Source organism: Carcharodon carcharias, chromosome 20 (assembly GCF_017639515.1).
Source record: "Carcharodon carcharias isolate sCarCar2 chromosome 20, sCarCar2.pri, whole genome shotgun sequence".
Taxonomy (NCBI): Eukaryota; Metazoa; Chordata; class Chondrichthyes; order Lamniformes; family Lamnidae; genus Carcharodon; species Carcharodon carcharias.
Window position 1 is genome coordinate 28,983,529 of NC_054486.1, and position 17,022 is coordinate 29,000,550.

General features: G+C 44.4%; 1 protein-coding gene across 1 annotated transcript in view; it reads left to right on the forward strand.

The window, feature by feature from the left end:
* The window catches only part of knl1 (kinetochore scaffold 1), a 135,234-nt gene that overhangs the window by 89,760 nt on the left and 28,452 nt on the right, over window positions 1-17,022 (forward strand). The window contains exon 20 of the mRNA XM_041214291.1: window positions 732-812. Coding sequence (XP_041070225.1) covers window positions 732-812 — 81 coding nt within the window. The remainder of the gene's footprint in view (window positions 1-731; window positions 813-17,022) is intronic.

A 17,022-nucleotide genomic window follows, 5' to 3' on the forward strand; every position in this document is an offset into this window, starting at 1 on the left:
TCTCTGCAGATGGGTTGCGGGTGCCAGCATGAAAGAACAGAAAACATTTTTGTGCAGTCTGGCCTGACTGGTATCCGTCTGCAATTCCTCCCTTTTCTGCTGGCATGCATAATCAGGATTCCCAATGGAAAACCATCTGCTGCCAGTAAAAGAAGCTCAAGAGCAAAAAGAAAAACCTGGTCCAAAGACTCACGAAAGCCTATATATCAGTTGGAAAAAAAATAAAGAGGACCATTAATACTAATCTGAAATATTTTAAAAGACCTTTGAAGGACTGCCTACTTATTGGACAGAAAATGGAACAGCACTTTTCCTTGCCCTATTCTGCAACTGAAGGTGTCTGTGATTTAGTCAGGAGATTAAGCCTTCCTCACCAGACCCAAACCAAAGGTGCAGCATGATTTAAAGCCATTGGAAATCTGGTGAAATAAATGCAACTGTATTTCTCAGCCATTTGTACCCCAAATAGAGAGAGAGCATTTAAATATAAAAATATGTTCCCTCTTGCACACATCTACTTTTCTGACTTGATGTTAACTTAGAGTTGAAGCAATCTGTGTTGCTGACTATAAGCATACTTGAAGTACTGTACCATACCCTGAATCTCTCACTCAAGCTACTCAGCAGCCCTCTAACTCAGTTTATGTAGTAATTCAGCTAATTTTAATTCTAAAATGTACTCTTCGTTCCTAGAGTTTTTATTAACACCACTGAATTTTTTTCTTTCCCAGTCAACTCGCCAAAGTTATTGCTGAAAAAGAGCTACAGGAAAAAGCTGCCCACCTGTGCGATTTGAAGCAAGAATTCCAGGAGTGAGTACTGAAGCATGCAACTCAAACACTTCAGAGGCTGATTTTTATGTACAATGCGCTGAACACTGTGGGGTTCTAGATGGAAAAGTGCAAACCCCTGCACCTCTCTCTGGCAGCACAACAGAGTGGCGGTTTCCTCCATGGTAAAATCTCCAAGGGGCACTTTCCTCTAGCTGTGGGGCAGAAAACTAGTGTAGCTATCCTTCTTCTTGTTTTGTACAGAAGGTGAGAATAATTTGCAGAAAGTTTCAAATGAAATACGGAGGTCTTTGATTCAATGCTTGGATCTGTAATACAATGCTTGAAAGGAATGTATCGCTAAAGATAAATATTGTTATTACATGCATAGTCCCCACCATTGAGAACATTGCTTATGTCGGCCAGAGAGCAATAACCATTACCCATTTGCCTTTAAACGTCAATTTCAAAGTTTCCAGTTATAGCTTATTCACTAATTCGAACCTCATTAAGATTTCTCTGACATGAAATCTGTATCCATTTCCAGTTCTTTCCACTGGTCTGGCAAACTTTCGGGTACTGCAGTCTGATTGTTTTGCCGTGTCTCTCAGCTTTACACTGCCAGTCAATGACACTGAAAAGGCCACAGCTCTTTTTATTTTTCTGCATGTCTTTCCAATTTCTGTTCTTCCAGCCTTCAAAAGCTTGTTTGTGATGGGGAAATAATTATATTGTACAACTGGAGACTCCCTGAGGCAGTATAATGGCCAATATAACACTTGAAAAAGTTTATTTTCTTTCTCTCCCTCTCCTCTGTCCCTGTAAAAGTCATCCATATCACCCTGATTTCCAGCCCTTCACCGGGACCAGATCAGTTGTTGGTGCAAAGCTTTTGTGCCTGTGGCGGTGATTGGATATATTCGGATTTTTAAAAAACATGAAAATGTCAACTTTGAACGAAGAACAAACTATCAAATGTGATTCAAGACCATGTGAAGTAAAGCCACCCTCTGTTATAGTTTGTTCTTCTTGCAAACTTGACACTTTCACATTTTTTTATCACCTTGATTACTTCCATAAGCTCAGTTAGTGAAATAACCCTTGGCTCACCAATTCAGGGCAGATTACGCACCTTTCTGTTATTATGCTTTATTAATGACAGCAATATAATTATCTCCAAAATTCAGAAACGTTGTGCAGAGTTTAAACATAGCAGACTCTAGTTAATCCTGTGTGCACCCATGCCCTCCCTCTTTCAACAATAATACTCTTCTTCTGTTTTGTACCAAAGGGCTCTCTGTTTAGTTATGAATACAATGCCGCAATATTCACTTGGGTCAATTGGCAATGATTTTATACAGTACTTCAGTACAAACATGGAATTTGATTCTCGCACTAAAAAAATGGCTATGCTTTTGCCTTATTTCCTGTTTCAGTTGGCTGGAGTTTCCAATCACTCACTAAACCTAGGATATGCATTTAAGTTTTATAACCAAGGTTGCAGATCATACTTTTTTTTTTAAAAAAAAGGCATCCTAACCACTTGGATTAAAGCACCGAATTGTCTGAGGGATGTATGTGCCTATTAAAACAGTAATGGTAATATGGGGCATGGTATTACTCAGGAAATTAGAGAAGCACATAGCATGGGTAATACAGTAATCGTGGGTGACTTCAATCTGCATCTAGACTAGGTAAATCTAGAGCAATAATGCTGTGGAGGATGGGTTTCTGGAGCATGTTAGGGATGGTTTTCTAGAGCAGTATGTTGAGGAACTGACTATCGAACAGGCTATTTTAGATCCAGTATCATGTAATGAGAAAGGGCTAATTAATAACCTTGTTGTTTAAGAACCTTTAGGGATGGGTGACCATAATGTGATAGAATTTTACATTGTTTGAAATTGAGGTAGTTCAATCTGAAGCCAGGGTGTTAAATTTGAACAAAGGAAATTATGAAGGTATGGAGGGGCAAATTGGCTGAGGGAAGATCCATTAAAAAGTATGATGGTACACAGGCAATGGATAGTCATTAAATAATTATTATGTAGTTTACAGCAATTATACATTCCTTCAAGGCACAAAAGCCCAAAAAATCAGTCAACCCTGGCTGACAAAGGAATATTGTATAAGATTGTATAACATTAAAAGAAAGGGCCTACAAAGTTGCCAGAAATAGTAGTAAACCTGAGGATTGGGACCATTTTAGAATACAGCAAAGGAGGACCAAGAAACTGATAATGAAAGGGAGAATATGGATGTAAACTAGCAAAAAACATAAAAACAGACTGTAAAAGCTTCCATAGGTATATAAAAAGGAAACGTTTGACTAAGACAAATGTGGGTCTGTTACAGGCAGAGCCAGGAAAATTTATAATGAGGAATGGAGAAATGGCAGAGAAGCTAAATGATTACTTTGTATCTGTCTTCACTGAGGAAGATACAAATAATCTCTCAGAATTAGAGATTCAAGGGACTCGGGAAAATGATGAATCGAAGGAAATTAGTATTAGTAAGAAGGTTGTATTGGAGAAATTAATGGAACTGAAGATTGATATGTCCCCAGTACCTGATATTCTACATCCCAGAGTGTTGAAAAAGGAAGCTATAGAGATAGTGGATGCATTGGCAATCATTTTCCAAACTTATATATTCTGGGACAGTTGCTGCAGATTGGAAGGTTTCAAATGTCACCCCACTATTGAAGAAGGGAGGGAGAGAGAAAATGGGGAACTACAGACCTGTTAGCCTTACATCAGTGGTAGGGAAAATGCTTGAATCTAGTCTAAAGGATGTGATAAATGGATGCTTAGATAATAATGATCTATTTGGGCATAGTCAGCATGAATTTGTGATTGGGAAATCAAGTTTGATGAAGCTCTTGGAGCTTTTTGAGGATGTTACTAACAGAATTGATAAAGGGGAGTCAGTGGATGTAGGGTACTTGGATTTTTAGAAGGCTTTTGAATAAGGAGGTTGGTTAGGAAAATTAAAGCACATGGGATAAGAGGTAATATACTGGCATGAATTAAGGATTGGCTAACAGGCAGAAAACAATAGGGAATAAATGGATTATTCTCATGTTGGCAGGTTGAAACCAGTGGGGGATCGCAAAGATCAGTACTTGGGTCCCAGCTGTTCACAATATATATCAATGATTTGGATGTGGTGACGAAATGTAATATTCCCAAGTTCATGGATGACACAAAGCTTGGTGGGAATGTGTGTTGTGACGAAGATGCAAAGTGGCTTCAAGGGGATTTAGATAGATTTGGTGAGTGGGCAAGAACATGCAGATGGAATATAAGGTGGAAAGATGAGGTTACCCACTTTGGCAGGAGGAAACAGATGTGCAGAATATTTCTTAAATGGCGAGAGATCAGAAAGTGTAGATGTACAAAGGGACCTGGGACTCCTTGTGGAGAAGTCAATGAAAGCAAACATGCAGATGCAGCAAGCAATTAGGCAGGTGAATGGTATGTTAGCCTTTATTGCAAGCGGATTTGAGTACAGGAGTAGCGAAGCCTTGCTTCAATCGTACAGAACCTTGGTTAGACTGCACCTGGAGTACTGTGTGCAGTTTCGGTCCCCTTACCTGAGGAAGGATATTACTGCCAAAGAGGGAGTGCACCGAAAGTTCACCAGGCTTATTCCTGGGACGGTGAGACTGTGTTATGAAGAGAGATTGGGGAAACTGAAAGCATTTGGTTCATGTGGTGTTAATTACTGTAGTAGGAAGCTGAACTAGCTAGTAACTCATCAGAGGGTCTATAAAAGAGATATGCTTTTCAAACTGCATGATCAGTAAGAGGCACCTGAAGATACTGGCGACTACATCAGAATGAGACAGACTGATTGAGTAGAGAATTAAGTTCATGTGGGAATTCAGTACAGGGGGGAAAGAGGTGTCGTAAACATAGGAATTATTCTAAGTTAATTAAGTGAGTAATTAAATTAAGTTAATTAAATAACACAAGTAACAATGGCAGGACAGGTGTTATGTTGCAACTTTGAAATATGGGAACTATTGGGCACCAAGTCGATCCATGACAAACACATTTGCAGAAAGTGTACGCAACTAGTGGAATTCCGGATTAGGATTATTGATCTGGAAGCCAAACTGCAAACACTATGCACTATAAATGAGGGGGAGAAATATCTGGACACTTTGTTCCAGAATATGGTCATGCCTCTTAGAATAGGGTTGTCTATTTTGGTCAGCAGTGAGGGACAGGAGATGTGACCGTGAGTGAGGCGGGTAAAGGGATCAAGCAGTCAGTAGTGGAGGAACCTCAGACTTTGCAATTGTCAAACAGATTTGAGATACTCACAACCTGTGTGGACGAAAGCAGGGTCTGCAAGGTGGATGAGCAGGCTAGCCATGGCACAGGAAGCCATTCAAGCAGGGGGAGCAAGCAGGAATGTCATGGTAATAGGGGACAGTATAATGTGGGGGAATTGACACTCTTCTCTGCAGCAAAGAGTGAGAGTCCATAAGGCTATGTTGCTTGCCTAGTGCCAGGGTTCGGGACATCTGCTCAGGGCTGGGGAGGAACTTGCAGTGGGAGGGGGAAGATCCATGTAGGTACCAACAACAGGCAGGACATGAAAAGAGCTTCTGCATACTATGAGGAGCTAGGTACCAAATTCAGAAGCAGAACCTCAAAGGTAAAAATCTCTGGATTGTTACCTGAGCCACGTGCAAATTGGCATAGGACAAATAAGATTAGAGAGATGAATACGTGGCTCAAAGACTCGTGTGGGAGAAGTGGGTTCCCGTTTGTGGGGCACTAACACCAGTACTGGGATGGTCTACATCTGAACTGTGCTAGGATGAGCGTTCTTGCAAAAAGCATAACTACAGAAGTAGAGAGGGCTTTAAACTAAATGGTTGGGGGGTGTGGTGGTTGGTGGTGGGGGTGAGGGATTAAGCTTGGATAGATGTAGCCTATCAAGTACTAGATTCAAGGCAGGAGAGCATAACAGTAATATGGGAAATAAGGTCATAGAATAGCAGGAAGAGACAGAGAGATAAAACCTAAGAATACATCAATATTCAAGACTAGATGTTACAAAAATAAAGACAAAACGAATGGCTCTGTATCTGAATGCGCATAACATTCATAGCAAGCTAAATTAATAGCGCACATTGAAGTAAATAAATATGCTCTGATAGCCATTACGGAGTCTTGGCTGCAGGATGACACATATTAGGTCCTGAATATTGAAGGGTATATGACATTTAAGAAGAATAGGAAGCTAGGTAAAGGTGGAGGGGGAGCACTGTTAATCAAGGATGGTATTGCTACAATAGTTAGGGGGAAAGAGCCAATAGTGAGAGTGGTCTACAGGCCCCCCCTAACTGTAACCACAACGTAGGACAAAATCAACAAGAAGAAATATTGGGTGCTTGTGACAAAGGGACGGCAATAATCATAGGTGATTTAAATCTACATATAAACTGGGAAAATCAAATTGTCAGTTGCAGCTTAGATGAGGAGTTCATAGAATGCTTTCAAGAGTTTCTCAGAGCAGCACATTCTGCCTTGCAATACCCAGGGTCAATAGACGCCGCCTGTCATTCCTGCAGATGACCGAGAACCAGTGTTGCCGAAAACTGCGCATGTCTAGGGAATTGGTCAGTCACATCTGCTGGCTACTGCAGGATTTGGTGCCACGGGGACATGGAGAACATCCATTGCCAGTGGCCCTGAAAATGGCCAGGGCGCTTAATTTCTATGCCAGTGGCTCCTTTCAGGGCTTCACAGGTGACCTCTGAGATCTTACAAGCCTCCACCCACAGATGCATCCATGAGGTCATGGATGCCATCTTTGCGACGGCACACAACTTTGTCCATTTCACCCAGGATCAGGGCAGCCAGGATGCAAGAGCAATTTGATTCACCCAGATCTTGGGCTTCCTAAAGGTTTAGGGTACGATTGACTACACTCATGTGGCACTCAGATTTCCATTGCAACGCGTGGTAAACTACATCAACCACCAAGGGATTCCATTCGCTGAATGTGCAGCTATTGTGCAACCGCCAGAAATGCATCCTGCAGGTACGCGCACAGCTTCCAGGGAGTGAGCACGACTCCTTCATTCTCAGTCGGTCACAGATCCCTGAAGTCTTCTGGGGTCCACAGAAGCTGCAGGGATAGCTCCTCGAGGACAAGGGCTACCCGCAGAGGCCATGGCTGATGACACCCGTGTGGCGGTCTCGGACTGCAGCGGAGCGAAGGTATAATAAGGCTCATGTTGCAGTTCATAACTTGGTGGAGCATACCATCGGGATGCTGAAGATGAAGTTCTGGTGCCTGGTCAGGTGGAGCCCTGCAATATAGTCCACGGAGGATGTGACTCATCGTCGTCGCCTGATGCACCCTTTGCAACCTGGCGCTGCAATGGGGGGACGAGCTGGCTGAGGAGAAGCTGGAGGTCTCCTCTGATGAGGACGCCAACAGGGATGAGGCTGAGGAGTCAATGATAACAGCGATGAGGCCCTTGCGCTGGCTAGACGAAGCATGCATGCTTGGGAGGCCCTCATAGCTGCTAGATTTGTGGAGGCTGATGATGACACAGAATCACAGTGCAGAAGAGGCCCTTCGGCCCATCAAGTCTGCACTGACGCATGAGAAACACCTGACCTACCTACCTAATTCCATTTACCAGCACTTGGCCCATAGCCTTGAATGTTATGATGTGCCAAGTGCTCATCCAGGTACTTTTTAAAGAATGTGAGGCAACTCGCCTCCACCACCCTCCCAGGCAGTGCATTCCAGACTGTCAGCACCCTCTAGGTAAAAAATGTTTTCCCTCACATACCCCCCTGAACCTCCTGCCCCTCACCTTGCACTTATGCCCTCTTGTGACTGACCCTCCAACCAAGGGGAACAGTTGCTCCCTGTACCTCATAATCTTGTACACCTCGATCAGATCGCCCCTCGGTCTTCTCTGCTCCATCAAAAACAACCCAAGTCTATTCAACCTCTCTTCATAAATATTTCATCCCAGGCAACATTCTGGTGAATCTCCTCTGCACCCCCTCCAATGTGGCGACCAGAACTGCATACAGTACTCCAGCTGTGGCCTCACCGAGGTTCTATACAACTCCAACATGACGTCTCTACTTTTGTAATCTATGCCTCGACTGATAAAGGCAAGGGTCCCAAATGCCTTTTTCACCGCCCCACTAACATGCCCCTCTGCCTTCAGAAATCTATGGACACACACGCCAAGGTCCCTTTGTTCCTCAGAACTTCCTAGTGTCATGCTGTTCATTGAATACTTCCTTGTCAAAGTACTCCTTCCAAAGTGTACCACCTCATACTTTTCAGGGTTAAATTCCATCTGCCACTTATCTGCCCATTTGACCATCCCGTCTATATCTTCCTGTAGCCGAAGACGCTCGACCTCACTGTTAACCACCTGGCCAATCTTTGTGTCATCCGCAGCAAAGTGATCCCATAGATCCTCATATTGCATCTGTGAATGTTTGACTCCAGTCTGGCTTATGGCAGCGCGAATACCTTCTTGGAGAATGTTCCTGTCACAGAGATGCATTGGAGACCCTAATGGTCGCTCGATTGCAGGAGGATGATGACGACATGCAGTGAGGACACTCCATAGATCTTCACATAGCCTCTGAGGATGTATGATTCTTGTCTGGCTGAGGGCAGCTTGCTTGTGCTCTGTGATCAGGGCCATATCATAGAGACACAGCCATGAAACTTTAGAAGCATCTGATCCTTTGTCTGCCTTCAGCATCTAAGCCCTTCAGGAGCACAGCATCAGTGATCTTAGATGCTGAAGAGATGTGGGCCAGCCCCACCTTAAAGGTGCTGAAAGCGCACAGAGAGAATAAGAGAACTCTGTGGCACCTGCCCATTACATCCTGGCAGCAATGACAAGCACTGCCAAGGTGCAGGCTTCAGTAATGTTTCCAGGGAGTGAAAGGCCAGATCAATTCTTTGGTCCAGAGGCTGCACAAAGCACGGAAGAGGCCCTGGACTGAGACACCTGCCTTTTATCTTGTGCAGAAAGCTTTCACATCTGAGTGACAAGAACACTGCTCATCAGGACAAGGAGCCATAGGCAGGGAGAGATTTTTGGGAAGTTTATTGACAATAGTGAACAGTATGTACAAGTGATTAGCATCTGTGCCCAGGCTGTGCAATTAATTCTTCTTAACTTTCCTCACCCTGCTGCTACATCTTGGTGCTCCCCAGACATCCACAGTGGAGTTGGAGGCAGCCTGCTCACTGCGATGCCCTATCTTTGATGACCTTGGCGGGTGTCCTCTGAAGGACCAAGACTTGGAGGGCCCTGGCCTGCTTTCAGGGTCCTGTTGTGTAGCAGTGGCACCCTCCTCGGACTGTGGAGCCGGAGCTGCTGAGGTCACAGGCAGAGGGGATTCAGATAGGCTGGACACTCTTGGAGTCACCTGGGTGGATGGTCCCAGAGTATGCCCATGCTGATCCTCCTCCCTTTGGGTGCCCAAGGGCCCCTGGCTGACTCCGTGAGTGGAGGGGTAGCTGGAGTGTGATCAGGCTGCCCTGCACCCCTCTCACGTATACACTATTGGAGGCCAACTATGGCATTATCAATGGAGTTGAGCCCGCGCAGCAGTTCAGGAGCGGCGTCCTGGACCAGGTCTCTCTCGCAGCTGGCATCCTACCAGTGTTGACCTCTGTGTGTTGGCATGCCGCTGCTATCACCTGTCTAAGGCGGATGGACTCCTCCATCATGCCTTGCAACCTGAGGAGTGCAGCGGGCATCCCTTCCTGATATTCCCAAGCTTGCCTTTGCAGCTCCAGCAACTATGACATAATGGAGTCCATAGGCTTTTCATCTGACTCAGACTCAGCAAATTTCTGGCTTCCAGCAGTCCTCCGAGTGCCGGACACCTGGGAAGTCCCTGCCACTGCCTGCTGTGAATTAGACAGTGCAATGTGCTCACCAGTTTGTGATCCTGAGGCTATGCTAAAGTTCGGCCCCACCAAGGTGTGTGTGTCTCTGCGCTGGTGGAGGGTGTGGGTGAGCACTGTGACAGGACTTCAAGGAGGGTGCCTTCACATTCCTCTTCAGGGCTTGATGGTGGCCTTGGGCCATGGACTCGATTGGCTGTTTCCCAAATATGCTTGCAGAATCAAGGGTAAATAATTAGTGCATGGCAGTGGCCTGTGAAACAGGACATGTTACTCATAGCATGGTTGTCTGATGTATGTTGCACTGCTGGACCCTCATTGGTAGAGCACCGCCAACCGCCAATCAGCACAGGACTGGCCCAGATCATCGCCGGCCAGCTGGATGGCTCTGTTTCAAAGCCGGTGACGACCTTGGTCGCAGACATTCCTTCACGAGTCTGCAGATCTCCCTGTTGTTGTGTGCCAGCTTTCCCTGCATGAATAGAGATGGAGAGAGTGCAAGCAGGACGCCTGCCAGGCCAGATGACAAGTATGCCTGCCGTGTGTGGGTAGTGAGTGGTGTCATGGACAGGAAGAGGACAATGAACGTGTTTGAGAGACAGTGAATGGTGATGTCCCTTGAACTGGCAGTTAGTGAGGGCCTTGTGGATGTGTGATGGATTTGTGAGAGTTGAGTGTGATGAGAAGAGTGACTTACCCTGCGGAACGAGGGAATTCATTCATCTTCTTGCGGCACTGGGTGGCTGTCCTCTTTTGAAGGCTGTTGGTGCTGACCACTGCTGCCACTGCCTCCCAAGACTGGTTGGTGATGCCGCTGCTTGTCCTGCGGCCAGGGTGGGGGTAGCGGACATCCCGGCGGGATCCGTGGCATCCAAAAGACACTCAAAGGGTGCGTTGCTGAACCTGCAGTCTTTTTCAGTTTCAAGGTCATGTCTTCCACGCAGCAATGGTGGTCTGGGATCACAGATGTGTGCTTGCGGCTGGACTTTAAATATGGTGCATGGTGTGACGCAGTGGCGGGGTGGTGGTGGGCGGGCGAATGAGACCCTGCCCGTCATGGAAACGGTGTGTTTCTCGGGAGTGCATAAATAATGTGGCAGGTTTGGGACGATGCAGCATGAAAACCCGACATAACGTCCGGAGTGTAAAACGCTGTTTTACCCATCCGCTACCGCACTAGGTGCAAATCTGGGATTCTTCCGCCCTATGAGAGGAAGCTAGCTATAAATGTAAAAATAGATAGCAAGACTTTTAACAGATATTTAAAAAGGAAAAGAGTCAGTCAAATGAGTTTTGGTCCTCTAGAGAGTAACAATGGGGAGTTAATAGATAATAAGGAAATGGCAGTGAAATGAACAAATATTTTGCTTCTGTCTTCACTATATAGAGGATACAAAAAACATTCTGGCAATAGTTGTAAATCAAGAGTTGGAAGGGAGAAGGGCAACTTGGTGAAATTTACAATCATTAGGGAAGTGGTACTGAGCAAACTGATGGAGCTGTGGCCTGACAATTCTCTGGGTCCTGATGGACTACACCCTAGTGTCTTAAAAGAGGTAGCTAATGAGATAGTACATGCATTGGTGTTAATTTTTCAAAATTCTTTGGATTCTGGAAATGTTCCATTAGACTGGAAAGTAGCAAATATAACCCCTCTATTCAAGAAGGGAGTGAGGCAGAAAACAGGAAACCATGAGCCAGTTAGCTTGATGTCTGCTGTGGGAAACATGTTAGAGTCAATCATTAAGTAGTTTATAGCTGGGCACTTAGAGAAACTGAAGGTAATTAGGAAGATTCAACATGGTTTTATGAAAGAGAAATCATGTTTAATCAATTTATTGGAGTTCTTTGAAGGAGTGACATGCACTGTGGATAAATGGGAGCCTGTAGACATGCTGTACTTGGATTTCCAGAAGGCTTTTGTTAAGGTGCCACATCAGAGGTTATTGTGGAAAATAAAAGCTCATGGTGTAGTGGGTAACATATTATCATGGATAAAAGATTGTCTGGCTAGCAGAAAACAGAATGCATGAAAGTGTCTTTTTCTGACTGGCAGGATATGAGAGTGGAATCCTGGAGGGGGTCTGTGCTGGGCCTCAACTTTATACAATTTATGTCAATTACTTAGATGGGGGCAGTGAAGGCATGGTAGCTAAATTTGCAGATGACACAAAGATAGATAGGAAAGTATGTTGTGAAGAGAACTTAAGGTTGCAGACAGATAATGATCGGTTGAGTGAATGGGCAAAAATCTGGCAGAGGGATTATATTGTGGGAAAATGTGAAGTTGTTCACTTTGGCAGGAAGAATAAAAAAGCAGAATTACTTAAATAGAGAACGGCTGCAGAATTCTGAAGTGCAGTAGAACTAGGTGTTCTAGTGCTTGAGTCACAAAATGCAGGTGCAGCAAGTAATTAAGAAGGTTAATGGAATGCTATCCTTTATTGTGAGAGGAATTGACCATAAAAATAAGGGTGTTACTCTTCAGTTATACAGAGCATTGGTGAGACCACATCTTGAATACCGTGTGTAGTTTTGGTCTCCTTATTTAAAGAATGATATAAATGGGTGGGAGGTGTTTCAGAGGAGGTTTACTAGATTGATACCCAGAATGAGCAGGTTGTCTCACGAGGAAAGATTAGACAAGCTAGGCGTGTTTCCACTGGAATTTAGAAGTGTGAGGGTGACTTGACTGAAGCATATAAGATCCTGAGGGGTATTGATAAGGTGGACGTGAGAAGGATGTTTCCTCTTGTGGGTGAGTCCAGAGCTATGGGGGACTGTTTTAAAATTTGGGGTCACCCTTTTAGGATAGAGATGAGGAGAAATTTTTTCTATGGGTTGTGCGACTTTGGAACTCTGCCCCAGAAGGCAGTGGAGGCAGGGTCATTGAATAGTTTTAAGGCGGAGGTAGATAGATTCTTGTTAGGCAAGGGAATCAAAGCTTATCGGGGGTAGATGGGAATGTGGAATTCAAAAGGCAATCAGATCAGCCATGATTTTATTGAAGGATGGAGCAGGCTTGAGGGGCCAAATGGCCCATTTCTCTTATTTTGTATGTACGTTTGTATGTAAAGAAGAGATGGACAGATTTCTAAATACCGATGACATAAAGGGATATGAGGATAGTGTGGGAGAAAAGGCACTGAAGTTGATGATCTGCCATGATTGTATTGATTGGTGAAGCAGGCTTGATGGGTTGAATGGCCTACTCCTGCTCCTGTGTTCCTATGTTCCTATCAATCTCAATACATCAGCTGTTTTAGTGTGGCTTCATTGCAGTCAAGACATGCTTGCCGAAAACAAAAATGGGGACCTATGGAATCATAAGAGAGATTGAGGAATTCAATTTTCTGTTGACGTGGCAAGTGAATTTGCACAAACTTGCCAAGAATACTTTGCTGGTAGTTATTTGGCAGAAAGACCTATTCTATTGTAGTCGATCTTAGGAACCACAAAGGAAGATTCTTGTGTCAGGATCAACGACCTTGGAAGTTATCCCCAGTTTGCCTGTGGATGGGGTTGACCTGCTCCTTGGCAATGGCCTGGCAGGATCAAAGATAATAGCATCCCCAGTGGTCTTGGAGAAGCCAACTGAGGTCAGGGAATCAGAATAGCTGCAGAAGAAAGTGCATGGCACTTTCAGTGAATGTATGGTAATGCGGTCTATGGCCAGACAAGCTCCGTCAGTGGAGGCTGAAGTGGCACTGCAGACAGGAGACCCTATGGCCTAGTTATCTGAAACCTTCTTCAAGAGTCTAGAAGACCCCAAGGAGGTAATAAATAGATTTTCCTGGCAGCAGCCCAGTAGGCTGACACACTGCTTAAAAAAGAATTAGCTTTTAACTGCCCACATTGAAGCTGAGGCAGAAGCAGTGCCTGAATGCTACTAAATTAAAAATGAGGTGCTAATGAGGAAATGGAGACCCCCTCAGAGACATGCAAGTGAGGAATGGACAGTGATGCACCAGGTAGTGGTACCGCTGAGGTACAGTAGGGAAATATTACGGCTAGCTCATGAAATTACAATGGCTGGGCAAAACCCAAGCCTGCATCAGCCAGCATTTTTACTGACCACACCTCCATGGGGATGTAGTAAGGTTTTGCAGAACATGCCACACCTGCCAGGTGGTTTAAAAAAAAACAACCCCAACCTGTAATAATTCCTGCACCCATGCTTCCTGTGCTGGCTTTTGGGAAACCATTCAGCAAGGTTAGTGGACTGTGTGGGGCCCCTGCCCAAAACAGAAGGGGGCTACCAGGATATCCTTGCCATCATGGACATGGCTACCCGCTTCCCAGAGGCTGTTTCTCTGAGAACCTTATTTGCCAAAACAATGATGGGGGAATTAACCCAATTCTTTACCAGATATGGGCTGCCCACCGAGATCCAGTCGGATCAAGGCTCAAATTTCATGTCCAAAATATTCCAGGAAGTCATGGGTAACCTGAGCATGACCTAACTGAAGCCTTTACTGTATCACCTGCAGTTACAGGAGGCACTAGAAATGTACCATCAGACCCTAAAAACAATGATCGTGGCATACTGCCACAAGTACCCCCATGACTGGGACTAGCAAACTCCTCCCCAAGCCAGAAGGCTCCACAAGGTTCAGCATTGAAATCGAAAAGTTAATGCAGTGACCAGAGCTGCCTCCTACCCGATACCCCACCTGGAAGACTGCATAGATAGAGTAGGTAAAGCAGCCTATGTTATGAAGATAGATTTACTCAAGGGATACTGGCAGGTTTCCCTGACTGCCCATGCGAGGAAAATCTCCACCTTCATAATTCCAGATGGATTATACCAATGTTGAGTCATGCCATTTGGACTCTGAAATGCCCTAGCTGCCTTTCAAAGGCTGATGGACTGGGTAGCAGCAGGCTTAATCAATTATGTAGTGTACCTAGATGATCTAGCATACAGCGACACCTGGGAAACTCACTTAGAGCAACTGGAAGCCCTCTTCCAGAAAGTGCAGTCAGATGACCTAGTGGTCAATTTTGCAAACAGCAAACTCACTCTGGCTCAGGTAACCTATCTAGGACACGTGGTGAGTCAAGGACAAGTACTGTCCACAGCCGTAAAGGTACAAGCAGTAACGCAGTTCCTCATTCTCACAATGAAACAGGAAATCATGAGGTTCCTGGGGATGTGTGGGTTCTACTGCAACTTCGTCCCAAAATTCAACATAGTAGTCGCCCTGCTGACAGATCTGCTACATAAAAAAGCAAAGATAGTATGGGCTGAGAGATGCTAGACAGCTTTCGAAAGCTGATAGCCATTTTAATAGGCGAGTCTGTGCTTGCAGCCCCAGACTTTAACTGAGCACTTAAAGTAGCCATCAATGTAAGTGACATCAGGGTAGGGGCTGTCCTCCTTCAGAAAGACAAATCAGGGATAGAGATACCAATTGCGTACTTCTCCAAAAAACTAAACAAGCATCAGAAATGGTACTCCACAGTGGAGAAGGAAACCCTTGGTTTATTACTGGATCTCAAACACTTTGAGATATATGTTTGAAAGGAATACAGAGGGACCACAGTCTATGTTGACCACAACACTTTACTCTGTGGGAAAGTTTAAGATGCAGAATGCCAGGTTATTCCGTTGAAGTTTGTTTCTTTGACCACACCGCCTAAAAACCACCCACATTGCCAGGAAATCAGATGTGATTGCAGATGCTCTGGTTCAGAACGTCGATGCCCTGTTGGAACTGAAGGATAATATTGACCAAGGCTAGGAGAATGAATGTGTATGTTTGTTGTTTTATTTTTTTTCCCCCCTTGTGATGAAATGAGAATAAATCTCATTTCGTTCGTAGTGCAGGGGAAGTGTCATGAAAAGCCAATTACCACCACAAATTACTTACTGGGCATATTGAACTTTTTAAGGAAGACTTATGTGTTTTGAAAAAAATACAAGCAAGGACACAGCAAAAGATGGCTGACAATGTAAAGTGACCACTTCCTGGAAAATTCCTATGTGGATTATACTGACAGATCTGTCCTGGAGAACATGGAAAGTCGCACCTAAAAAGGTATCACGGCCCCCTTCAAGCAGAGACATTTGATAGGGAGATAGGAAAGATGCAAAAGACTGAAGTTTAATCTCCTATGGTTAGAAAGACAAAAGACTGATTTGTACATCTCAGCAGTCACTCAAAAATCCATCTCCTGTTGATTTATATCTCAGAATGTATAAATAGTTCTGATATGATTGCAAGAAGACTATTTCCTCTCCTAGAATATAGTTTAAAAAATGGGTTAAAAAGCTAGCTGCCGAACAGTGAAGTGTGTGCTGTGAGAATGACAGGACAAGAGGATCAACTGGTCACCCTGCTGTTGGAGGCCAAATCTCACTCTTTGTTGCTGGAGACAAGGCTCAACAGAAACCACAATCAAAAAGGAAATAGGACAGCCTCTTCAGCTACCTTGCAGAACCAAAGGTTTCCAGACCAACTGCAAAACGACCAAGGTCAGCTCTACCGGAATCATCCAATTTAAATGTTGGAATGGACCACCATCTATGCCTAATGAACAAGCCAAAGACCGATTTGTGTATTTTTTTTTAAAAAGCTTTTATTTGGACTCTTAACTTCTCATTTCTGATCTGTGCGTATGTGTGTTGCCTTTTTATTAATTTTCTCGTCGTGTTTTAGTAACTAATAAACTTGACCTTTCTTTGGCTTCTTCTTAAAAAAAAACATTTGGACTGGGAAACGGTATCTACGGGAGGGAATGGATCCCTTTCAAATTAACCTTGTTGCGACCAACCAAGGGGGTTGAATAAAAAAGGGGAGCCAGCTCATTCCCCCTCACCTGGGAACATAATAAAAATTGGAGTTCCATTAGGTAAGTTAACAAATTGGGGGACCTCCCCCATGGATCAGTCATAACAAATGGCAGTGCGTTCAGTATATAGCAACTCCTTGAAATAGTTGCTAATAAAACTCTGGGGCAGAATCAGACTTGTTAAAATCTGCATGCGAGCAACCCATTTAGCCACTGATACGGTAAAATTATTCTAAGCTAGGGATCTATTTTTGTCACTGGGCTATCTTATAATGGAAGAAACCAAGAATAGGAAGTGGCAGAGAGTAGCCCTGGGAGGAAGGGTCCAATGGTTATGAATAAACACTCTGCTGTGTTATACCATACAGTCTGAATGGTTCCCTCTGGGATGCACATGTGCAGCCATGCAGTGCCATAAGCAGGGCGCAAACAGCACAATAAAGAACAATTAGCGGCAATGTTGCTTACAGGCTAGAAAGGTCCCAGGTTCAATTCTCAGTCTTTGCTAAGTTTATTGGCATAAGTGCCT